The sequence below is a fragment of the Myxocyprinus asiaticus genome, chromosome 42, assembly GCF_019703515.2.
Source record: "Myxocyprinus asiaticus isolate MX2 ecotype Aquarium Trade chromosome 42, UBuf_Myxa_2, whole genome shotgun sequence".
Lineage (NCBI taxonomy): Eukaryota > Metazoa > Chordata > Actinopteri > Cypriniformes > Catostomidae > Myxocyprinus > Myxocyprinus asiaticus.
The window spans coordinates 15,650,782-15,678,359 of NC_059385.1; the positions used below are offsets into that span (position 1 = coordinate 15,650,782).

Here is a 27,578-nt window from a genome sequence, read left to right on the forward strand (position 1 = left end):
CAGTCCCAGAATAGATCAAGGGATGACTTTTCCAGGATTCATCCCAGGATCTCTGTGTGAAAGGGGCTTATGTTATATATTTTATGATCATTAATCTAAATTGGTTAGTAGAAATTTTTCAACAAATGTTTATACATTTTCAACAAATATTAAGAAAACAGTGCTTAAAATTTAACAGCAGTATCAAGTATTCAAGTAAACATTCTTACATTCTTGTGGATTACAGGTCTTCACTGTATGATTATAATTAGGGCTGAAACGATTAGTCAACAATAAAACATTTTCGTTGTTAAACAGTCGTTTGATCTCATTTAACATATCATGAGATCACATTAACTAATGATGATGCGTGAGAGCAGCACTGTAGTACGCCTGACTGAGGAAAGGAAGAATTACACAGCTCACATTCCAGATGCACTATAAACATTCCAAACAGCTTCAGGTGACGTAGATCGCAAAGTATGAGGGAATTATAATGCAAAAATACAAAATAAGTAAATACTGAAGCACTCTCGTTGTGGAATAAACAGAGCCGAAGCTCTAAAGGAAACACCCCGGTGTTACATCTTAAATGCAGTTATATTTAATGTGTTACAGCTTTATTAAAGTTCAAATAACACAGAAGCAAATCATGTAAATAACTACAAACTCCAAAACTAGCATTTCTCTCTGTGGTCAGCGCCTCTTCTATGAGTTGCGTGAAGTTTCCCACAGTACTAAATCCTCTCCATACATCTTTATGCAAAGCAACAATTCTTTATCCCAAGTCTTCTGAGATGTCTTTTTTGTGACGCTAGTCCATGTCAGCAGATGCGTCTTGTGAATAGCAAACTAAAAGTTTTTTGTGCTTTTTATAAGTCAAAGTAGCTCTAACTCACACCTCCAATCTTGTTTCTTTAATTGGATGCCAGGTTTGTCAGCTCCTGACTCTAATTAGCTTTTGTTGACATTAGTAGTGCCCGACCGATTTATCGGCCGATATTAGCCTTTCACCGCTATATCGGTATCGGCGTATATTTTTCCGTTATGCGCCTATATGAAAACTTTTTTCAGAACATATAATGCAGAAAACAATGCTTTAGAATTGGTGTCATAGCGTAGTTTGTCTTCTGATTGCTGGTTAATTTCAATTATTTGTCTCAATACTCTCCCCATTTTACCAAAACTTCAGGAGGATAAAAATTAGGGACATCTGGGAGGCGAATTAGCGATAAACACACATTTCTGTATGGAAACGGTTTAAGGGCAGATTTATTTTGTGATAAACCAAAACTTATGCGACAAAGTGTTTTTTTAGGCATTACGTCATCACGCACACCATTTTTATCGATAAAAGGCCATTTGAATGGAAACAGGCAGAAGACGGCAAATTTCTCAAAAAAATTTTTTACGCATTTTCACTTCGTCTAAAGCAAAATAGAGCGAAAAGTGGATGGAAACTAGGCTATTGTTGTCAGCTGAGTGGAAGCTAATGAGTAAACATGTATTCACAGTTTGGTACCCCCTTCAACTGAACAATTCCAGTCGTTGCATTTATAAAATTTAATATTTAAAAGTCTGATTTTCCACTGTTGAAAGTTTCCCCTGAACTTGTATAGCAGAATACGGTGCAACACCGCTGCTTATCTGTTTATCTTGACTCAGCAGTATTAATATACAGTGCATCCGGAAAGTATTCACAGCGCTTCACTTTTTCCACATTTTGTTATGTTACAGCCTTATTCCAAAATGGATTAAATTCATTATTTTCCTCAATTCTACAAACAATACCCCATAATGACAACGTGAAAGAAGTTTGTTTGAAATCTTTGCAAATTTATTAAAAATAAAAAACGAAGGAAAAAAAAAAATCACATGTACATAAGTATTCACAGCCTTTGCTCAATACTTTGTTGAAGCACCTTTGGCACCAATTACAGCCTCAAGTCTTTTTGAGTATGATGCTACAAGCTTGGCACACCTATTTTGGGCAGTTTCTCCCATTCTTCTTTGCAGGACCTCTCGGCCAGTTCTAGGAAGTGTCCTGGTGGTTCCAAACTTCTTCCATTTACGGATGATGGAAGCCACTGTGCTCATTGGGACCTTCAATGCTGCAGAAATTTTTCTGTACCCTTCTCCAGATCTGTGCCTCGATACAATCCTGTCTCGGAGGTCTACAGACAATTCCTTGGACTTCATGGCTTGGTTTGTGCTCTGACATGCACTGTTAACTGTGGGACCTTATATAGACAGGTGTGTGCCTTCCAAATCATGTCCAATCAACTGAATTTACCACAGGTGGACTCCAATCAAGTTGTAGAAACATCTCAAGGATGATCAGTGGAAACAGGATGCACCTGAGCTCAATTTTGAGTGTCATGGCAAAGGCTGTAAATACTTATGTACAAGTGATTTTTTTTCGTTTTTTAATAAATTTGCAAAGATTTCAAACAAACTTCTTTCACGTTGTCATTACGGGGTACTGTTTGTAGAATTTTGAGGAAAATAATGAATTTAATCCATTTTGGAATAAGGCTGTAACACAACAAAATGTGGAAAAAGTGAAGCGCTATGAATACTTTCCGGATGCACTGTAGTCAGCATTTGACTGATACTAAACAGTACTGATGTTTATTTTGCTACTTTATTTTTATTTATTCTTTATTTTCTCAGTGTTCATTTCTAGAATTTGTTGACAATGTATAATAATAATGTCAAATATTCTTTGATAAAAAATATTTAAGAAATCAGCCTTCTGAGTACCTTTGCATAGTCGTATAAGTGCAAAATCGGTGAAAAATCCACACAGAAAAGGTCTGTTTTCATTCCAGCTCAAAAATTAAATATATCGGCAATCAGTGAATTATCCCTCTCTAAAATTGGTATCTAATCATTAACCTAGGGGTTCACATACTTTTTCCAACCTACGCTGTGAATGATTGAATGATGTATTCAATATGTACAAGAACAATACAATAATTTGTGTGTTATTCAAACAGATCATTTTGTTTTTTTTAAACAGATTGTGTTCATTATTGTAACTTAGATGATCAAACCAGATTTTAAGACAAATTTATACAATTCAGGTCATTCCAAAGGGTTCACATAATTTTTCTTGCCATTGTATGCATATTATTGCTCTATGTATATGGTAACATTCCTATTTTAAACCTTTTTTTGTACACAGTTATAAATTTAAATTTTTGGAGCTGTGAATCTTCACTGGCCTCACGATTTGTTTCGATAACGATTCAAATGTTAACGATTCGATTACAAAACAAGCTTTAAGAAGCAGGAGACAAAAAATAATTAGAAAATAAAAACATCACCTACATGTCTCATTTAGATTTTTTTTTACTCTGTTCTGTGCAAATCAGTACAATAGCGGGCACAAGCCTTTTTTTCCAAGTTGTTTGTTTATGTGATATCACAAATAAACTTCATTGCTATGTGCGTGAATTTGTGAATGAATTTTCAGATCATAGTTTCAGTCAGGGCGATGGTCGTGGTTGATACACCCAGCCTGCAATCAGTCCTGTTGTGTGCACTTGGCTTTAGTATATGTGCGTCTGACCCGTTCCTTTCTAGCATCTCACTCGATCTCTGGTGCGCACATAAGATCCACTGTGCTGCCACGGTTTAAGTTTAACTCAGAATCAATTCAGAATTTAAGAATCAAATCAGAATTGGAGAAATAATTGCAATGCATCTGAGAATCCCCCCCCATATTTTTAAACAATAAAGTTAATAAAAATACAGTAAATATTATTTGCCTTTTTTATCTGATTAATCGAAGAAATAATCAAAAGATTAATTATCAAAAAAATAAATAAAAGAAATCGCAAGTTGTAGCACTATAATATATAGCCATAATTAATTGGTTTTCATTTATGTCTCTAAAAAGACTGCATAAACAAGCCTTTTTCAAGCCTTTCTTTCTGATTTGTTAAATCTGCTCTGTCCAAATCTTTAAAGGAATATTCCAGGTTCAATACAAGTTATGCTCAGTCGACACCATTTGTGGCATTGTTTATTACCACAAAAATTAATTTAGTCTTGCCCCTCCTTTTCTTTATAAAAAGCAAAAATCTGGGTTACAGTGAAGCGCTTACAATGGAAGTGAATGGGGACCAATTTATAAACATTAAAATACTCACTTTTTCAAAATTATAGCCACAAGACAAACAATATGCATGTAAACATTATTTTAGTGTGATAAAAACCCTAAAATGACTGCAAAAATTACAATTTAAACAATTTACAGCTCAAAAAAATAAAAGTTTTAACAGAAGAATGAATTCATTATAAAATTATAAGCTTAAAATATCTGCCTTTAACCATCTAAACATTGGCCACATTAGCTTTCATTATAGGTGCCTCACACCAGATGCATCTGGTGGACGACATGTTGCATTCTAAAATTCGAACCAACTGTTTTCAATGAAAGTACGTACACCGCCGCCACTGCTCGGCATCTGTCGGTGTCGCCCAGCTACGACTCCAGAGGCTGCTCAAACTTCTGCCATGCCACAGATTGCAACTTGCATATTTTCCATTAAATTTAACCCAAATCATTATCAAAGGACATAGATTATTTACTCATTCTTGAAGAAAGGAAAAACTTTGGTAACTTTTGTACTGTCTGTCACCTGAAACGCATCGAGTGCCCTGCGTTTGATACCTGTGCCGTGTCCTAGCCGTGATGCAGCGTTTTGCTTCTAGTCCGGTATGCAACCATCTTCACAGTAATCTCGATTTTTTTTTTTTTTTTAAAGACAAGGAGGGACCAGTCAAAATTCATTTTTGTTTTAATTGACATTATGCCACAAACGCAGTCGATAGAGCTTAACTTGTATTGAACATGGAATATTCCTTTAATGACCTTATCATTTAGCAACAAGCTGCTGAGGGCAGTAAATGAAAAAATAAATGCATTTTTTATTCTTCCTCAAAAGTACTAAAAGAATCATTAATGGAAATGTTAAGGAACCAGAATTGTTAAAAGGAATAAGAACTGGACTAATTAAGTTCCTTAAGAGTCTCATCCCTACTGCACTAGACAACAATCTACAAATATATATATAAAAAAGCTGACATTAATGTACAAAGACCAGGAGATAATTTTTGATATTTTTCTACCTCTATTACCTGAACAACTGTTTAGAAAAGCATTTACGCTCAGAATCCCTCTCCAATACTATGAATAAACAAGTGCTCCTCCACACTCATGTTCCAAGGACCTGCGTGGTTGTGTGTCAGAGATCACCTAGCAACGGTCTCCAGGAAGGGGCACCAGAGTAGGTTGGCTTATCAGGTAACTACATCACAGGCCAACACAAGGTTGAGGTGGTTCTCATCCCAGCACACTGACATTAAATGGGGTTAAAACAAGACACTACATTCGATCAATTGTGAATGGGAAGGTCCGGCAGGGTTCTTAATGGCTTTTGTAGAGTAGATAAGTATGAGTCAAACTTTAGAAAGAAAAACCAGATAACGTTAAGGAGTTGAGTGCATACTACAACACTGGGTGGACATGAATGAGTGAGCTCACAAACATACACGTGAGCAAGAACAAAATAAAAGTGCTGACTGACCAGGGATGTCTGACAGCATCTGCCTAATGTCTAAGTGAAGGGACATGACTGTCAGTACCTATGGAAGTTATTATTGGGAATATGTCTTTAATGGACACCAGGGACTATAGGACAGAACAGGGAAGACACCACAGACTAAAGGACTGGACAGTGAAGACATAGCGTTGTTTCAAACCTGAAAAATGCTTGCCAGCATTTTTTATTTCATTCAAAATAGATTTTAAAATGAACTTTTACATTTTTTACTATACAGCTGGCAATAACTTTCATTTTTGTGCATGCTGATGCCTCAAACTAGGCTAAACAATTACTTAACTGAGGCAGACTCAAAGATGAATTTTACAAAGACAATGAAAATAGAAAGAGCTCAAACAATCCATGCAATTATATAGATTGTGTTTGTAATCCAGGACAGAAGTATCTCATATCAGCAAAGGTAAGCTATTTGAATTTTTAAAAATGACATTTGTATTATTACACTCGTAAAAGTGTCATGTCTTTAAATCGTCCATGCATTATGTAGAGTGTAAAAATGTCAACATGCATTAGAAATAGCTTTGAGGGGGCCTGGGTAGCTCAGTGGTAAAATACGCTGGCTACCACCCCTGGAGTTCGGCGTGCTGAGTGACTTCAGCCAGGTCTCCTAAGTAACCAAACTGGCCCAGTTGCTAGGGAGGGTAGAGTCACATGGGGTAAACTCCTCGTGGTCGCTATAATGTGGTTCGTTCTCGGTGGGGTGCGTGGCGAGTTGAGCGTGCTTTCGGCGGCGGATGGCGTGAAGCCTCCACACGCATTATGTCTCCGTGGCAACGCGCTTAACAAGCCATGTGATAAGACGTGCAGGTTGACAGTCTCAGACGCGGAGGCAACTGGGATTCGACCTCCCCCACCCAGACTGAGGCGAATCACTACGCGACCATGAGGACTTAAAAAGCACATTGGGAATTGGGCATTCCAAATTGGGTGAAAAAAGAAAAAAAGGAAGAGAAATAGATTTGAAACCAACGTCAAAATAATATGCTTGTCAGCTGAGAGTGACCGAAAACACAAATGTCAGACTCGACATTCCATTGTGATGGTAATGAGTTTGAGCTACACTAACTCCATTGAGGAATAAATGTCACACAAACAAGCATACAAAACCACATACTCAAATGTCTCCCGCATTGATAAGAAAATGCATCGTTACTCATTATATCCGAGATAAACACATCAAAAACAAGCTTGTACACATTCCATGCATTAAAACAAAAGCAGTGTTAGCACACAAAACTTGTTATTGTTCGACTCTAGTTTATCAGTAACCAGTGGCCCGGAATGTCATTTGCCCTATCCATGCCACTCTCTCTCTATGCTTTTTCAGTTTGTCTTTCCTAGTGCTGGCCTGAATGCTACACAATCTCTCTCTCTCTCTCTGAATAGCTCAGGTAACCTTTGCCCACATCTGCACAAGATCATACCAGCAGTGCTATGTAATTTCAGATGTAATTCAAGAGAAATGAAGGGAGGGCGTGGCCAAACCAATCTCATGAAAATTCGTACATAATTTACAAGTTGGATATTTTGTCTGATCTCGCATGATTCTGTTCGCATAAACTTGTAAGACTTCATCACGTGCAAATTCCCGGATGTCCAATGCGGAAGCACGAATTCCGTGCGTGAGGTGTTAAGGACATACTTATTAATAGTATGCCCTTACCCCAACCCGTTATATAAACTTAACCTGATTGGTGTATAACCTGATTAGTGTATGGCTGGCCAATCTTCTCCATAATCAGATCAAGCAAGACACCTTGATTTAAAACTTTGAACTTTAAAAATTCAAATGAAACTGGAAAAAAATTAAGTGGAATTAAAATGTGTGCTGTTCAACTTTTTGAAAGACGGCTTTACAACAGTTGTGAAGGGCAACATCTCTTTGGAAACTAACCTACTTCATCCGTGCATTCTCTACCAGTCAGGTATTTCATTGTCCAGGAAAAGACATAATGTGTGTGACTAAATTTGTTTTGTTCCCTCCTTCATAAATATATATATATCTCACAATATCCAGTTACATCAGCAATTAGGCCTATCGCCAATTATATTGGGCTGATGGATCGGTGAATATTCTTGCTTTAGTGATTCTGCATTGAAAATTTTATTCATTTATTTAAAAACAAAAAACTTAAAATCAAATACATTTCTAAATTCAAATTGCACTCCAATTAAAAAAGCAATTAAAATAACGAAGTGATCCAAAAAAATTAAAGTAACCACCTTTCAATTTACCGTCAGGCAAGTATCTGTCTAAACATGCAGGCGGAAAATAACTTACACAAATGAAGACATAAAAATAATTGTAAATGTAAAATAATTATAATGATAATAAATCACTGAGATATAAATCGTGGTTTGAGGTGAACGTGTTTTTGTATTATTTTATGTTTTAATCACAGATTTATAGGCTGCAGAGTTGCGTTCACAATGAACTGCTCTGTGGAAATAAAGCGAACTAAACTCAAAGCACCTCCTGAGCTGAGATGTCTGAGGTCATTTGCAGCACTCATAGACGATACTGTTCTTGCAAAAAAAAAAAAAAAAAAAAAAAAAGATAAATAAATAAATAAAAATCAGGAGTCTGAAACAAAGAAAGAGTTAGAACCTTTTACATGCGTGTTCCACGAGACTGCTCGCCTCCGTACAAACAGCGTGTCATACATGTGCACAGATGTCTTTTCTGTCATCTGTTCTTAAAAAAATAATAAAGTGTTTTTCTTCAAGAGCGTGTCTGTCTCTACGGGCAAATTATTTGTAATATTAATTTGATAATAATAATAACCTAATAATAATAATTTAATACACTAATGGGAAAACGAGCCAAATATCGTCTTGACATTGTCAAAGGCATCAGCTATTGGCGATCACTCTGACCATCATCGATCCCTGAGATCATCGTCTATCGGCATAACCCTAATAGAGTGTCAACAGGATAGGCAGCTGTTGTGTGTGACAGAAGCAAATAATTGTTGTGTATTAGATGGAAACGACGTCCAGCGACGTCATTGGCTGTAGTGAAAGTCGTAGGAATTCAAACAAGTGCAGTCGCATGATATCATATGAATTAGGCCAATTCAGAAAAGTCGTACGAATCCTGACAATTTTGCTGTGAGTGTGTTAGTGAGGCTGATTTCGGTGTTAACACTTGCGGTATTCTTTTGCTCTGCATTTGCTTCCTAGTATGACAAAGAAAAATGCTGCATTTCCCCAAGCTATTAACTATCCACCAGCTGGTCAGTCAACAATCAGAAGTGCCTCATAAAGCAGTTACCAATTATTCAACATGTGGCTCTCTCAGAAGTTAACAATTTTCACTAGAGATTAAATAAGCTCAAAAAAGCCAGTGTGCATCAGCCCATTTTATAGGCAAGGGATCGGACATATACATCAGCACTGGATAAGAAGCAACCTCAGTTTCATCCATGTACAGCAGTCTTCTTTAAGGGGGAGGGGGGCTACAAGTGATGCTTCCATTGGCAGATGGTAGACTGAAAGAAGCCCCTCTTATGAAGTTAAGCCTATTGTGTTAACTGGCAACAAGCAGAAATTGGCTTTGAAAGCCAATTGGAAAAACATTTTCCAAAATATTCTCTCTCTAATAGTCGTGTAAAGAAAACACTTTCTAATGACCAACCATACAGGTTTTAATTTAATTCCGATATTACAGTACGTATAACGGACCAAGGACACAAAAACGCTTACCGATTACCTATTCTGCCATACAAGTGAAATTCTGTAAAACCTATACACTAAACAACCAACTTCTTCCCAGGATCAGGCTAGTTAATCATTAAAGTTCAAAGAGCAAAAAACGCATTCACATGTGGCACTGAACCTCAGCTAATTTATCATTATACACTGTAACAAGCGGCGAACAATACGTCCTATTGACAGATTTCTTTATATTTTCGTTTAAATTCGTTATGTATACATCTGTTGTCAGATTTTAAAATAAGCCATCAGATTTTGAACCGGTAACTTGATTTCAATGAAGAGAATTCTTTTTTTTTTTTTTTAACGGAAACTTTTGAAGCTCGGTATCGATGGTCAGTCCTGCTGCAGAAAATTTGGTTTAGAGTCTAAGGTTTAGATAAAAGCGTTAACATATGAAAACTTCGATATAAAACACACACACACACACACACAAACGAAACAAAAATAAATAAAGTATGAAGTTTTTCGAAAACTCTTGAGGCAAAGTAGCTCGTGAGCTTGTCCTCAACCGTCTCGGGTTCAAAAGCCTTCAGAAACAGCCACGATAAAACTTACCTGTGAGAAGAATTATATTGATTAAACAGAACCAGAACGTCCTAAAATCCATCCCTCTGCCTTTTAAGCCACAATTTAGTAACCAGTGCGAGTATAAAAATAACTTTTCCGCCCAGACTTCTACTGTTTCGTGTTCGCTGTTCTTTCGCCAGTCTCGCGCAGCATCAGAAGTCCAATCGCTTGCTCGCGCAGGTGAATTGAGGCTGAAATCTGCACACGTGATTTCCGGAGGTATCAGCCGGGAGAACTTTTGAGTTTGAGGTGTTTTCACGCCCTCTCGCGTACGCGTAGTACAACAGCACCACCGAATCTAATGTGCCTGTTTGTTCCTGGGAGGCAGCAGATGTCCTCCTATTCCCACCCCCACCCTAATCCTAACCATATAGAGCCTGTAAAACTGAGTAGCCTGCCAGGAACTACGCATGGCACCTTTCACCCATCGCGGGAGCTCCTTGATTTAATTATTGAGAAGCACAAGGGAATGAAGCCATACTGTGTCAGTCTCAAGGATATACTGCACATATTTTCATGATATATATTCTTTTATATTTAGTTTATGAAGATTATTACCTGCTTACACAAAAAGTGCTGTTAGTAGATTTGCCTTATCAGCCACATACGTCCCCATCGCACCCGTTCAACAAAAGACTAATGTCGTGGTCATCTTCAAATTCGTAGGACGAACATCATAGACCACTTCTTTATCTACAAACAGTGATCAAAGTGCAAGATTGAAGTACCATAGTCATATATCATAAAAATAATTACTAGTCAGACATAGGCCTTTTCATTTTAAAAAGAAAAAACTGATTACTTTATTTAAAAAATTACATTTTTAAATGCGGAGGAAAACATCTAGCATAAAGCTGTATTATACAGAATTTGTATTACACTGTCCAGTAATACCTGTTTTCTATTTGCACCCTGGATTTGAATTTCTGGGGCATATTATACTTTTATGAGGGCATGTTTCTCTACCTTTTATGTCAAACACTTCAATTTAATAAATTTGCTTTCATAAATTATTACTCTCAATAATTAGATGTTATATTTAATGCAATAGTATGTATACCTAGGCCTAAACTCTAATATTTAGCAATATATCAGATGTTGCAAATAAAACCGGGGAATTCATTACAGAGGCATTTTTGGCACCCACATATCCAGGGGAATTTCTGACCCTAGCTCTTACCCTATACTAACATACTTGGTATAGGGGGAACAAAGCAGGCTTGTGAAAGCTTTTGAGTGCAAAATACACCAAAAAAATAAATAAAAAATACATATACATATGAACAGTATTTATAGAGGGAGTGTATAAAGCTTTTTATATTGCAGCAGGCTGACGCATATAGAGACCATTCAATGAACAGGCACAGATAGAGGCCAATGCGAGCAGTGCCATTTATATAACTTATACACATATTATACAGTTGGACGTCTGTCTGTCTGTTGGATTTCTTGTCACTTACACATCTCGTTTTGAATAGCTATAACTCACAACAATATTTTTAACCATCATGACAGACAATGCAACATCAGTGAAAAAAAAAGGTTGTCTAGAATTGCTAGTGTGTCCAGAATCCAGATAACCTGGATCAGAGCAAAATACAGTGAAGGGCAGAGAAGAGCCATGGAAGGAAAGCAGCTTAAGAGTTGCTGCCTATGTAATACAGACCAGATTCAAAGCCACACCTCATGAGGATACAGTTCATCAGTTATGAATTCTACACAGTGATTAGTGCTTAACTACTGACAAAGTTAAGCTTAAGTCCGCTAAATCTAAACAATGAGAAAAACTGATGAAAAACTCAATTTGAACGACACAGACCCATCTGGAAAGTTAAAAGCATGACTTTAAACGTGAGAAGACCTGAAGTAATAAAAGTACAGAAAAAAAAAACATCAGTTTAAAGATATGGAACAATTAAATTACAGATTTCACTTAACTTTCAACAATAATTATAGCCTTCAGAATGTTTTGGTCATAATGAATCACCCTGCCAGCATACCATCATATGTGCTTTACCAGAATTAGGCTACATCTAGAATTAGAGAAATACAATGACAGAGTGCTAATTTCTTAATATTCTTAGTTTTGATTAGGTTGCTAACAACCGGTCTAACAAGATCAAAGATGATAATGCGAAAATAATAATGAAAACAACAAAATAACTGTTGTGATGTATAAGTTAAAAGCTGTTTGGCTTATTTTGACATCCAATGCATATGGTTTGGTTATTTAATATTCTTTGCATATATTTTTAGACCCCCACCCCTCTCCCATATTCATAACTTCTACTCCATTTGTCTCAATAATAACATTTATTTTCCCCAATTTGTTACTGTCCTCGTTTGGAAGGAGGCACAAGGTGATCAGGAAGCTCAGCTGGTAACTCGTGCCCCTCTAGCTTAACCTTGATGAGGTGGTTAGCCAGGGCAAATTCCTCATCATCCAGGAACCCATCCTTATCCACGTCGGCAAGCTTCCAGATTTTTCCTAGAACAGTGTTGGGCAGCTTGGATTTGACCATCTCCTTCTTGGCCATGGCACCCGTGACCTTCCCGTTGACAGGTGACAGGGTGTAGAAGATCTCATCATAAGTTGGTTTGTCTTTCGCTACGATCCACTCCAGCTCGTCAATGCCTTCACCAGCTCCCTCTCCATAACCGTGCCCGAAAGGTCCATTCATAGTGCCTTCAAAGGCACCACCATGGACACACTGACTGGGCATGGCAGCTTCCTCCTGCCGTACGAGAGTCATGAGTTTGGCGATGTCGTTGGCCAGCATGTCCTCCACTGATTCCAGCAGCTTGGGCTTCAGTGTTTGAAACTTTGTGAAGTCCTGACCAGCAAGGATTTCCTAATAATTAAGACAACTGTTAACATGAATGTCAAGGTGGAGGAAGAGCTCGGAGGAAAATAATAAGTAGACAAATGTTTAATAGTATTTTGTACCCTTAGAGGCTGTGAAAATATTTTTGGAACTAAAACTAAATTTCACATCTGAATAATTGAATAATTTAATTGATGAAGGGAATAAAATTGTTTTGATCACTTCGAAATAATCTGGCTAAATGAAGATGCTAAAAACTTGACATTTTCATGTACCTGCATTTTAGTGAGTTTGGGAAAATCACCAGGGGAGATCTGATGCTCTTTTTCAATCTTTGCATAGATTTCCCCCAGGTTAGCAATGAGCTCCTTTTTTTTATTCTCCTTCCCAAACATGTTTGGCATTTCTTTCTTCAAAGCACTGATGATATAGGCATGAACCTGAAATGAAAAAGACATTTTGCAATTAATATTGACAATGTCTAAGCGATAATGGAAAAATAAAAAAATTGTTTGTGAACACTCATACAAAAATGAATTGGCTTCTGCCAAAATACCACAGTTACTAGTTATTCTTATATAAAACCATAATATATTAATTATGGAATCTCCTTCAAACTGTCTATAAAGTTTTCAGAATTTTATTTAATATTTTTTTATGACAGTGATGGTGGATAATAAAAACTGTAGCAACTATGTTTTTTTTTCTGATTTACTTTTTTAAATATATAAAAAAAAAAAAATACAAATAAGATTGATTTTTATTGACTCCCAATTTTAGCAAATTATCACATGAGGGCGCCATACACTTAAACACTAATCTCTATACTTGAGAACCACAAATATTGGTAGACATGCTGGTAAAACCTAAAAAAATGTAAATAAACAGTGTTCATCAAGAAGACAGCCCCTATACCATAATTAACTATAAACACATTTTCTATACCTTTTCTACACTATTTTCTTACTTTTGCTAGACGGGCCCGTTTAATAAGGTCATTCAGCTTGCGGAGCGCTGCATTACGTGGAAGTCCCTGGATGTCACGGAAAAGGTCTTGCTCCTCTGCCTCAAACAGTTTCCTGTTATCTGGAACCAGCAGTGGCTGAGCCCAGAATGAGCCGATATAAACTCGGATCACCTCTGGGGTGTTGACAATTTTACCGAGTGACCACATGAGGGCGCCATACACTCTCATGAGCTGCTGGGTGCCGATCTGGTCAGCTTTATTGAGTACCACCCGCATCTTGTCCTCATGGTTCTTCAGGGCACGGATCACCTCGGAGAACTCGTCCGAAATGTCCAACTTGTGTGCGTCAAAGAGAAGAATGATGCGGTCCACACGTTCAGCAAACCATTCGAGTACAGCGGCGAAGTCATAACCTGAAAGAGATGCGCACTGGTAAGTATGGGAGAGCAGGACAAAGTTTTAAAATCGTAAAATATTTTAACAGGCAAATTATCATTTAACCGACTTAGTCATTCAGCTCATTTAATGCAAGGGGACCTTATATATGTGTGGGTGTATGCCTCCCTGACAAAGTACAGTGCAACACTTGTCCTCCCACCCCAAATAAAGGGCAGTATTAGATGTAGACCGATTCATCAGTTTTACCGATTAATCAGTGCCAATAGTTGCTTTTTGAAATTATTTGTTATTGGTAAAAATCTATTAAAAATGAAATTATGTTTTATTTATTTTCCTCCGTGTTCCTCTGTGGCCAGCACTGGAGGATTCTACAGTATAACAGCCTCTAGAGGTGAAATTAAAACAAATCACTGACACCTGGTGGGATTTTGTTGTATCATTGACAATATTTATCCATATTTTTATCCTCACTTCAATGTATATTTAGTTATTTTGATTAGATAAGTGTGCTTCAAATTGAAGCAAGGACATGCAAAGAAAAATGCAAATACATGGAAAACATGCCAGTCAGCACATTGCATCTCGAACTTCATCTTGTCACTAAAAATAAACCTTTTTCATAACCATGTATAAAACCTTACTAAACCTCATCTGCTGAAAATGTATGTATGCATGTTTTATATATATATATATATATATATATATATATACATACACACACACACATACAGGTGCATCTCAATAAATTAGAATGTCGTGGAAAAGTTCATTTATTTCAGTAATTCAACTCAAATTGTGAAACTCGTGTATTAAATAAATTCAATGCACACAGACTGAAGTAGTTTAAGTCTTTGGTTCTTTTAATTGTGATGATTTTAGCTCACATTTAACAAAAACCCACCAATTCACTATCTCAAAAAATTAGAATATGGTGACATGCCAATCAGCTAATCAACTCAAAACACCTGCAAAGGTTTCCTGAGCCTTCAAAATGGTCTCTCAGTTTGGTTCACTAGGCTACACAATCATGGGGAAGACTGCTGATCTGACAGTTGTCCAGAAGACAATCATTGACACCCTTCACAAGGAGGGTAAGCCACAAACATTCACTGCCAAAGAAGCTGGCTGTTCACAGAGTGCTGTATCCAAGCATGTTAACAGAAAGTTGAGTGGAAGGAAAAAGTGTGCAAGAAAAAGATGCACAACCAACCGAGAGAACCGCAGCCTTATGATTGTCAAGCAAATCGATTCAAGAATTTGGGTGAACTTCACAAGGAATGGACTGAGGCTGGGGTCAAGGCATCAAGAGCCACCACACACAGACATGTCAAGGAATTTGGCTACAGTTGTCGTATTCCTCTTGCTAAGCCACTCCTGAACCACAGACAACGTCAAAGGCGTCTTACCTGGGCTAAGGAGAAGAAGAACTGGATTGTTGCCCAGTGTTCCAAAGTCCTCTTTTCAGATGAGAGCAAGTTTTGTATTTCATTTGGAAACCAAGGTCCTAGAGTCTGGAGGAAGGGTGGAGCAGCTCATAGCCCAAGTTGCTTGAAGTCCAGTGTTAAGTTTCCACAGTCTGTGATGATTTGGGGTGCAATGTCATCTGCTGGTGTAGGTCCATTGTGTTTTTTGAAAACCAAAGTCACTGCACCCGTTTACCAAGAAATTTTGGAGCACTTCATGCTTCCTTCTGCTGACCAGCTTTTTAAAGATGCTGATTTCATTTTCCAGCAGGATTTGGCACCTGCCCACACTGCCAAAAGCACCAAAAGTTGGTTAAATGACCATGGTGTTGGTGTGCTTGACTGGCCAGCAAACTCACCAGACCTGAACCCCATAGAGAATCTATGGGGTATTGTCAAGAGGAAAATGAGAAACGAGACCAAAAAAATGCAGATGAGCTGAAGGCCATTGTCAAAGAAACCTGGGCTTCCATACCACCTCAGCAGTGCCACAAACTGATCACCTCCATGCCACGCTGAATTGAGGCAGTAATTAAAGCAAAAGGAGCCCCTACCAAGTACTGAGTACATATACAGTAAATGAACATACTTTCCAGAAGGACAACAATGCACTAAAAATGTTTTTTTTATTTGGTCTTATGATGTATTCTAATTTTTTGAGATAGTGAATTGGTGGGTTTTTGTTAAATGTGAGCCAAAATCACCACAATTAAAAGAACCAAAGACTTAAATTACTTCAGTCTGTGTGCACTGAATTTATTTAATACACGAGTTTCACAATTTGAGTTGAACTACTGAAATAAATGAACTTTTCCACGACATTCTAATTTATTGAGATGCACCTGTACATACATAAATACATACACACACACACATACATACATATACACACAGTTGAATTTGGAACTTTACATACACCTTAGCCAAATACTTTTAAACTCATTTTTCACAATTCCTGACATTTAATTGTAGAAAACATTCCCTGTCTTAGGTCAGTTAGGATCACTACTTTATTTTAAGCATTTAAGAAATATAATAGTAGAGAGAACGATTTATTTCAGCTTTTATTTCTTTCATCACATTCCCAGTGGGTCAGAAGTTTACATACACTTTGTTAGTATTTGGTATCATTGCCTTTAAATTGTTTAACTTGGGTCAAACGTTTTGGGTAGACTTCCACAAGCTTTTCACAATAAGCTGCTGGAATTTTGGCCCATTCCTCCAGACAGAACTGGTGTAACTGAGTCAGCTTCTTCCTTATGATGCCATATATTTTGTGAAGTGCACCAGTCCCTCCTGCAGCAAAGCATCCCCACAACATGATGCTGCCACCCTCATGCTTCACGGTTGGGATGGTGTTCTTCAACTTGCAAGCCTCACCCTTTTTCCTCCAAACATAACGATGGTCATTATGGCCAAACAGTTCAATTTTTGTTTCATTAGACCAGAGGAATTCTCCAAATAGTAAGACTTTTGTCCCCATGTGCACTTACAAACTGTAGTCTGGCTTTTTATGGTGGTTTTGAAGCAGTGGCTTCTTCCTTGCTGAGCAGGCTTTTAGGTTATGTCATTATAGGACTCATTTTACTGTGGATATAGATACTTGTCTACCTGTTTCCTCCAGCATCTTCACAAGGTCCTTTGCTGTTGTTCTGGGATTGATTTGCACTTTTTGCACCAAATTACATTCATCTCTAGGAGACAGAATGAGTCTCCTTCCTGAGCAGTATGATGGCTGCGTGATCCCATGGTGTTTATACTTGCGTACTATTGTTTGTACAGATGAACGTGGTACCTTCAGACATTTGGAAATTGCTCCCAAGGATGAACCAGACTTGTGGAGGTCCAAAAAATTTCTGAGGTCTTGGCTGATTTCTTTTGATTTTCCCATGACAGGTACACCTCCAATTGACTCCAATTAGCCAATTAGCCTATCAGAAGCTTATTGGCTAATTGCCTAAATGCTTGACATCATTTTCTGGAATATTCCAAGCTGCTTAAAGGCACAGTTAACTTAGTGTATGTAAACTTCTGACCCACTGGAATTGTGATAGTCAATTAAAAGTGAAACAATCTGTCTGTAAACAATTGTTGGAAAAATGACTTGTGTCATGCACAAAAGTAGATGTCCTAAACAACTTGCCAAAACTATAATTTTCTAATATGAAATCTGTGGAGTGGTTAAAAAAAATGAGGTTTAATGACTTCAACCTAAGTGTATGTAAACTTCTATATAAAACACACACACAGACACACACTGTATTTACATATACAAAACCCTGCATCTGGTGAGCTCTAAAAAGCTTAATTTGGTTAATACTTAAATATAGAGCATTATTATGGAACCAGGTCACTGTCACATCAAAATAAGAGTTCCTGACGTGTTCCTGGCTTGTTTATAGTTAAAAGTCCCACATTACATGCCAAGTTTATTTTTCAGATTGGTTTAACAATTGACTACAACTGGACTCTTATAGCCTCTAACACAGTCTACACCGGACACATCCGTTAAGCTTAAGTTTAAGGCTGTCTACACTGGATGTGTCGACACGAATGTTCTAAACCATTTAATTTGTGTAGTAGGGACACCCGTTTATTGTCAGCGCTGGATGCGGCGCAACGGACACTTCCAGTGTAGACAGCATCACTGATTATAATGGGGATCTATTGCTTCTGACCCGATGTGACGCTCACTTCCGGTGTAGACAGGGTGTGAGTTTTAGTCTGTCATAGTAGGGAAGACCAAAAATTTTTTTTTTTTTTTAATTCAGCCTTTTCCACCACCTTAGTTATCAGCATTGACAAAATGCTCAGTCAACCTCTAGGCAGTATACTTGCCAATCTTGCCCACATCACTCTACAACACAAACTCAAATTCATAATCAGGTAAACTCACACAATCTAAAATATGTGTTTTTTCCTGTCAAAGGAAACTAAATTGATAAATAAACCCCATCTACATTTCTCTAGCCCTCTTGCATGACTATTGGCTCGTGAGGGTGGAGTACAGCTTTCCTTCAACATGAGAAACGGTTCTGATCAAGTGCCATCCAGTTTACTACAGCTGAACTGACATCACGTCCACGCTCACTGACAAACAGGAAAGAGAATAAATTGTCCTGCGGAGACACTTGTCCTAAAAACAGACCCTCTTCGACATTTTTGGTTATTTACATAATAATTTAAAATATCACAGAGAACAATGGAAATGTGGAAAAAAAAAAAAAAAAACTGACAGTAGCCAAGGTGATGATGCACCAAACATACCTTTTAAATGCTTTAAAATATTGCTAGACTCTATATTTCAATAATAAAGATGAAAAAAACTAAGCTAACTTTCCGAAAAGCTCATGAACTCTTAAGGCAAAGGTTTAATCTTCAGATATTTCTCTATATGCAATAATAAACAGGCTAATACCAGGATTTCCGGTCCAACTCTCTTGCTTACTGAGACAGAAGTTACCAATTTACATTTGGATGGTTGAGAGAGAGTGTGGAAGATAATTGCTAGTGCAGAGAACAGGAAGGACTGTGTCCCAGCTCCCAAAGGTTGTGTAAACGTCAGCAGGATGTGAAATCTGGATCTGAATCCAACATGTGTGTGACTTCACTGCCAATCCTCTCATTTATTGGCTTCTTGGCTACTATCCTTCACAAGAGTAACATGGTAATACTTAATACTTATGAAACAGGCCAATCGAATTTTACACAAAGATCTAGACAGCTTTGTGGGGATAGGTTGTTTGTGTATGTATAAATACACCTAGAGAAAGGATAAGGTTATACACATCTATCCTTAAACTACAAAAAATAATTAATAAATAAATATATAAAAATGCATTTTACTTCCCACACATTTTTTACTTGCACATTTAGTAAATTGTGTGATGCAAAAAAAAAAAAAAATTTCTTTGAATGCTATGCTTTGAATCTTATTAACACAAAACTAACTTACTAACAAAGATTTTTCGAAGTTTATTTTAGTCTAAACAAGCTCTACTTTCTCTGGGAGTTTCTTTTTCCTTTTGAGACTGAGAGATAAAGCTGTCTTAGCTCAGTCAGAACAGACTCTGATAAGCTGATTGTGTGTACATATACATTAAAATGGCTGGTAAAGAATGCCTCAGTGAAAGTAGCTCAGATGAAGGTATTTTATCCTGGATTTTCCCCCAATGATTTGACATTCCCAATTCTTTGCTCACTTTCTTTCTAATACTTTCCAAAAGAAGATATCCTTAAGTAAACTATGGGATATCCTTGTGTACTTAAGCATGCCATATAATTGTGTGTTCCTGCACTCAACTAAATACAAATGGTCACACAAATGCAGCACTTACTAACATAAAAAAATAAATAAAATTACAACATTGCAGTATTGCTGCATAATATTAAGACCACAACCATAGTTTAATAAAAGTTCAGTTAATCTTGTTACAAAGAATGAACGGCAAGGTTGCCGGGTTTTATGCACGGTATATAATATGAACAAGTCGGTGACTTAAAGTTTACAACCAACACAAAGACAGACTGGTCATACCCACCACCATAAATAGACATGGTGAAAAAAATCTTGGCGCAGTAATGGAGAGCGGTCATTTCAAAGAAAGGCTAATTTGTAATATTGCCTTCTCCCTTGAAACTAAGATCTAATCCAGACACTGACAAGCAATCTCTCTGCTCAAATAAAATAAAGAACCATTATGAGATATTGAAGTCAAGCATGTATGTAATCTACTCGGCTCCTGGCAAAGTTAACCCTTACACCCTGGAATTTGTTCCTAAAGACCCTAGAAACAATATGTAAGGTATTGCTAATGTGTTATATAATATGTGCTATAAGTTCCAGCAAACAGGCCTCAAAAGGTTACTCTGTGCAATACTTATTTTCGGTTGCATCAGTGGTAACACAGACTTCAGGCTAATATTAATGCCGCATTGGTGGTGCTACAATTTCAGTTAATAATTAAACCAACAACGCTCTTAGCGAAATTTGATCTTGGGCTTTTTTTTCCCCCTCATAATCCTGATAAAGTAGATATGAAGATGTGTATTCAGCAGATGTAGTCTTTGAATGCCTTGATCTCCATTGCCTTTTAAAACTGAAATAAACACTTGATTTTAATAAAAAAAAATAAAACAAAAAGTATGCCGCAGCTACAATTTTATACCAGCAAGAAAAATGTTAGAATCCTGGGAGGGGCGATAATGGAAACGTTTTTAGCATTCATCTGTGCTGTGGAAGGAAATTCTCTCTTTCCAGTAGGGCTGGGTGATATGTAAAAAATATTTTAGCGATAATTGCCTTAAAAAATATTGCGATATCCGATTAAATCATCAACCCACCTGCCTAGGGTCGGTGAATTTTTTTGCTTTTAAAATGTAATTAATTTGAGAGACAAAGACATTTCTAAATTCAAATTGCACTTTAAACTAAATGAAAAAAGCATTAAAATAACGAAGTGATAAAAAAAAATCTTAACCACCTCCCCAAATCCAAACATCTACCATATCCAAAAGACCCATTTGCCAGCATCCGTTAACACAACAGATGAAAATTTAATAATAGCCTACAGATTAAGAACTAAAGACAATTATAAATGTAAAGACAATGATAATCAAAATAAATAAGCCTAATAAATTCCCTTGTGTTCCCAAAATAATGCCTCCAAATGTGCGTTCTTTTCGAGTTTGTGTTTGTGTTGCGTTTTGGTAATACAGTTAATGCTGCCAAAAGAAAAGAAACTAATACTCTATTTTAGGTTCAAAGTGAACATGTCTTGTATTACTTTGATTTATTCACTTTCGTCTTTGTTTCTTTAAAACAAAGATATATATTACTGAACCTGTAGAGTTGCATTCACAATGCATGCTAACCGTGTGGAAATAGTGAACTACAGTCACAGCACCTCCTGAGATGATCAGAGATCATTTGCAGCATTCTCATAGATGACAGTATCCTTGCAAACAGTTTTCAGATGAATGAAAAAAAAAAAAGAGTGAAAACTCTTTACATGCACTTGTTCCACGAGACACGAGACCTGTTCCAGCTCGCGCTGCACGCCTCTGAACAAACAGCGAATCAGACACAAGTAGTAGCTATGTTTCCATCCAAGTTGTGAATTAAATTTATGCGAACAATCAGAATAGCGCAAAAACAATGTGCGGATAAAGCCGCGTTTCTATCCCTTGCGTGCAAAAGAACAAAATCGTCACTTCCGGGGATATTGTAGCGACTGTGTGACTCTTTTATTAATAAAATACTCGTGGTTTAGGATGTGCAGACAAAACACTTTAATAACTTGTTTCATGACTGGAAATGACAGCGCGTGTCACAGTTCTGGGAGCACTATGTGTGTGTGTGCGTGTTCCTCCATCATGACACTGCAGTGTGGATCTATAAGATATTCTTTCAAGTATCAATAAACCTGCTCTTTGGAAAAAAGTGAAAGTTTGTTTTTAACTTATTTGCTCTGCGCAGGCTTTGGATTTTTAGGACATTTGCTTTTCAGAATGACCAGGGCAACAATTCAGTTGCGATGATTGATCCGCTGGTTTGTCCAGTTATGAATTAATTATTCAGTCACATAATTTATTTGATGCGCATCTTGTATTCCTGTTAAATTCAATAGGAGTTTATTCTGTAAACGTGTTTCCATCATAGTTTATGCGCATTTATTCTTATAGAATAAAAAACGTATCCACCTCAAGCGAGCATGTTTTCCATGCACATTTTGGAGATTTTATTCGCATCTTGGTGTTTCCATCCAGCAGATTTTACGCGATATCCTAAAATGCGCATAAAAAACAAAGATATTGACGGCTTTTATTTAGTCTGTTCTTAAAAATATAAGAACTTCAAGCACATGTCTTTGTGACTAACAGCATTTCTTGTCATGTGTCACTCCGAGACGTCTTACAGGTCGCCCACCTGTTGCGGGTAGATGAGCAAAATTACCCGCACATGAAATACATTTGGACGAGGAGCTTGTGAACTGGATTCAGCCTCGTCGTATTTTGTGGGTGGCAGGTGCTAGTTTCACACCCTGGTCACTGTTTAATATAATTGCCAACTTCCCAGCTCCATGGTTTTGCCATTTCCCAATATTGTCTGTTCACAATCTGCATCGGGATCTTTGTAAGACATTGTCGCCCAGCCCTACTTTCCAGTACCAGTGCGTGTAAGTGCGGCACCACTACGAGTTCCTGGAATACATGGGGAGAGGAAGAATGCACAAATCTGCTATGATGATTTCCATGAAAAATAGCACACTTTAATAACTAATCATGGTATATGCATCACCAGAATTAATTCATTGAAATTTGCATTTAGAAATTCTTTATCATGAAAAGATCACAGCATGGAATTCTGATAAAAGACATAATGCTTGTTTCGAGAAAGCACTTGTGCTGCCACTAAATCAAGCCTAAATCTAGGCAATGGGAAACCTAAGTCAAGTCACTAAAGCACTAACAGATGCTGAGGAGGGCAGAGATGAAACTAGACACCCAACCAAGGCTACTCAGCCATAAAAAAAAATTAAGACAGGCACTGTGTACAGTAAACAAGAGAGGTCCTAGAATGGAGCCCTGAGGAACACCACCAAGTAAGAAACAAGGACAAAGAGCAAGGTTTGGGAAACAAACTAAATAAATAAGAGCACACAAAGGGATCACAAAAGGAATTTGAATCCAGATTCACATATTTAAAAACTATTGAATAACATACAAAAAAACAAGACAGGTAAAGTTTGTCAAGACAAACTATGTTGGCTTGACAAAGCCTTGTCTGAAATTTTAAACTAGTTTTAGCCTAGAAGCTTGCCGTTTGTACAGGCCTTACAGTCAGTCAGTCTTTCAGTCTGGTTGCTAGGGAGTTACTTGGTGGTTGCCACGTAGTTGCTATAGCATTGTTGGTGGTGCCAAGGCATTTCTAGGTAGTTCTAGGAGTTTAAATTCCAAGCAGACTCTGAACATACAGTCAATGGAAGTCTATGGGACTTTTAGGATATTTGATCATCTATGGGAGTCTGAAGAGTTAGAAAAGTTATAGCACACCAAGTCAGAACAGTCTGAAGGTCTGTGCAGAGTTTGGTGTATGTAGCTTGAAAACTCTAGGAGAAGCTGCAGTTGATAATCATGGTCTTGGTCAAGGGATTTTGGAAAAACCATAAACAAAGTTTGTAAGATTAACAGTATGTTTACGTTTCCGGTTAACACTGTTATCCGTGAATAAGAATGTTATGCTTCCTGCAATCACATGAAAGTGATAAAAAAAAAAATAAAAAAATACATCTCATACATGTATATAAAAAAAAAAAAAATTCTAGTGCAGATGAAAACAGTAGTGGTCGATCGATATCGCAGAGGCCAATAAATTGGCTGGTATTTGGCATTTTTAATTATCTGCATAAGTTAAAAGATATTGTTACAGTTAAATGTGAAATTGAGTAAATATAATGCTAAATAAAAGTTTAATTATTTTTAGCAATTTTATGTACATGTCATTTACTATTTTATTACATTTTATCATATCCTGTAAATATCTGCATTATATCGGCCACCCTACTAGGTCTCAGCCATTAAATAAAAACAAAAAAAATGCAACCTCACTCATCACTGATTATGCGAACGTGATTACTTCCTGGTTTCAACATGGGATTTTGAACTGGGTCTCCCATGCTACTGACACAACACGCTTCCAGTCGACCCACAAGGAAAGGTAAACACACTTGAGCTAATGCAAAAATGTCTGATGCGAGATGTCACTTATAAGTGAGTTGGCAATATGTGGCCAACCCTAGGGTACTGGAACTCTCTGAAACAACATGCCTGCTTCCCGAGTGATCATGTTGGGAAAACAGGATTGGAAACTGTAATACAAGGTGGTAAAAAAAACATACCAGAATGAAGCAACCTGACTTAAAGGGCATATATGTGCATTCACTGCTGTGTGAGTTGTAGTTAACTACATTTAAAGCCTAACTGAAGTCAGGGGAAGAAGGACCTATGTCAAGTCAGCAGACTTCAGATGATTATTAACCACCCTCTCAAAGTCTACAAGTGAGCAGGATAATTCAAACAATAATATCCACTTGTCCTTGTGCAGTTAAAGTTATTAAAACAGCATATTATCAAAGCTATTGTTTAATAAAATATTATGATTTTGATATTTTATATAAAAAAAAGGTTAATTAATTTTACAGTTCATAACTTGGAAGCAGCCCTTTTACACATTCACTGATCTGTTGTCAGCAAATGTGAAAAGTCTGAGAATGTGAAAATGTAAAAAAAGAGCAGCAGTCTAGACCCACAATATGGAGATCACATTGTCATGAGGAATGAAGTGGGTAGAGATAATAAAGAGTAAAAAAAATAGAAATAATTAAGAAAAAGGGACTGAATTAAAATAGAAAACATGCTCCACTATTTCCAAAGAACTGCATGATTGTGGCTAGTTCTTAAAATAGCTGACATTCCTATCTGAATATCCATGTTTTTCGGATCAGTTACATAACCGATCATCCCATCATTCTCAGACAGGGCCAGATTTCCTCTTAAACCTATTGCTTTTGGGGTGCTCATACATGCCATCCTCTTGACTTCAGTATAAGCCGTAATTGGTGACACACCACACTACGAGCCATGACCTGACAATGACTCACACTTTTCCTCCGTGTATGAATGTGTGGGTGAGTGTGTGTGCCTTTCGTTGCCAATACAACAACTTTTTCTCTTACAATATACTTGAGGAGCCAAATACTCAAATTTTCCATGTTTAGATAATGCCACGAACAGGGCTTTCCTCACATTTCCCTCCACCAGCTTTCAATTACTGTAACATTAGTAAAGAGGAAGTTTAGAACTGGAATCTTTAAAAAAAAACACAACTTGTGAAGAAACAGGCTTGCTAAAATGCACCACAAGATCTGTAGACACCTTTAAGATATCTTTCTGGGGTGAAGAACAATTGTTATCATGTGAAATACTCCAAACAACTGTTAGAAAACGTTTGGTTTTAATTGTGATGACACAAGCATGGGAATGATCTAGGCATTAAAATATGCCCATTGAAATCACTTTGTGGCGCATTTAAACACATTTTTTGTTCCATTTCAGCATCTCTGTAGTGGTTCTCATGCATCCTTTAAAGGGATGGTTCACCAAAAAAAAAAAATTAAAAAAAAGAAATTTGAATAACCCTCATGTCATTCCAGACTCATTTGACTTTTTTCTTTCTTCCATGAAACACAAAATGAGATGTTATTCAGAATGACAGCCTCAGTCACAATTCACTTTCTTTATATGGAAAAAAGATGCAATGAAAGTGAACAGTAACTTTGGCTATCATTGTGCAAACATCTCTTTATCTGTTGCATACGGGTTTGGAACAACATGAGAATATGTAAATGAATAGATAATTTTCATTGTTGAGGGGGAGCTATCCCTTTAAAGGGTAACACACTTTAAAAATCCCTTCATGCCTCACTTCATTGCCCTCTAAAACAATAGAATCTTTGTGGTGAGTTGTAGGTGACTCTTCTGCATTTCCTCTGAATTCCTTTAACTGCCATGCCTTGCAAACCATCACCATCTTCACTATCAATCTTTATGGCTCTCATACTGCCCTAGAGCGAGGAAGAGGGCAAAGGGTAGCAAAGAGAGAGTTATGCTGGCCTCTGACAGAGGGCTGTTACCTCCAATTCTTCTTGCTTTCTTAATGAGTCTAAGCCCTCGTGACTCTCACACCATGTGTGAAAAATTTCAGTATGAAGTACATTGGATGCATCTCAAATACTGTGTCACCATATGTGATCTCACACATTACTTAGAGGGCCATGTATCAGCCAAAAACCTGGAAAATACTTTAACACGCTCGAGGTACTGCCAAGCGCTGGGGGGGGAAGAGTTGCTTATCAGAGACCGCAGGGTGCGGCCCATTTGAAAGCCAAGCTAAATAATCACAATGTGAAATAGAGCTGTACAGTATGGAATGCAAGAGAGTTCTTAAGTACCTGGTTAGTGTCATCATCCATGCCTGCAAACCCTCATGGAGCTCACAGGCAGTTCTCCTTTAAATATTCCATTATATCTCTCCACCAGATCACTCCCTTACAAAAAAGTTGTGGCGGAACCATAATACACGGTCAGCATCACTTGGTAATACCATAGTACTTTTATGGTACAGAATGATAAACATACACCAATCAGCCACAACATTAAAACCACCTGCCTAATATTGTGTAGTTCCCCATTGTGCCACCAAAACTGCAGGAACCCGCATCTCAGAATAGCATTCTGAGATGATTTTCTTCTCACCACAATTGTACAGAGCGGTTATCTGACTTACTATATACTTTGTCATTTCGAACCAGTTTGGCCATTCTCTGTTGACCTCTCTCATCAACAAGGCATTTCCGTCCACAGTACTGCCTCTCACTGGATGTTTTTTGTTTTTGGCACCACTTGGAGTAAATTCTGGAGACTGTTGTGTGTGAAAATCCCAGGAGATCAGCAGTTACAGAAATACTCAAACCAGCCCATCTGGCACTAACAATCATGCCACGGTCCAAATCACTGAGATCACATTTTTTTTCCAATTCTGATGGTTGATGTGAACATTAACTAAAGCTCCTGACCTGTATCTGCATGATTTTATGCACTGCAGCCACACGATTGGTTGATTAGATAATCTCATGGATGATTGTTGGTGCCAGACAGGCTGGTTTGAGTATTTCTGTAACTGCTGATCTCCTGGGATTTTCACACACAACAGTCTCTAGAATTTACTCAGAATGGTGCCAAAAACAAAAAACATCCAGTGAGGGGCAGTTCTGCAGATGGAAACGCCTTGTTGATGAGAGAGGTCAACAGTGAATGGCCAGACTGGTTTGAACTGACAAAGTCTATGGTAACCCAGGTAACTCTGTACAATTGTGGTGAGAAGAATAGCATCTCAGATGCTATTCTGAGATGCGGGTTGGCGCTGTTTTGGCGGCACCAGGGGAACCTACACAATATTAGGCAGATG

At 37.4% G+C, this 27,578-nt stretch overlaps 2 protein-coding genes across 2 annotated transcripts in view; both read right to left on the reverse strand.

Moving 5' to 3' along the window:
* Nucleotides 1-10,119, reverse strand: part of LOC127432520 (coxsackievirus and adenovirus receptor homolog) — a 77,511-nt gene extending 67,392 nt beyond the window's left edge. The window contains exon 1 of the mRNA XM_051683718.1: nt 9,885-10,119. Within this exon, the coding sequence (XP_051539678.1) occupies nt 9,885-9,936 (52 nt within the window). The 5' untranslated portion in view covers nt 9,937-10,119. The remainder of the gene's footprint in view (nt 1-9,884) is intronic.
* Nucleotides 10,120-11,264: 1,145 nt separating this feature from the next.
* Nucleotides 11,265-27,578, reverse strand: part of LOC127432516 (EH domain-containing protein 1-like) — a 44,781-nt gene continuing 28,467 nt past the window's right edge. The window contains exons 3-5 of the mRNA XM_051683714.1: nt 13,689-14,101; nt 12,997-13,161; nt 11,265-12,748 (exon numbers count right to left, since the gene is read on the reverse strand). Of these exons, the coding sequence (XP_051539674.1) occupies nt 12,227-12,748; nt 12,997-13,161; nt 13,689-14,101 (1,100 nt within the window). The 3' untranslated portion in view covers nt 11,265-12,226. The remainder of the gene's footprint in view (nt 12,749-12,996; nt 13,162-13,688; nt 14,102-27,578) is intronic.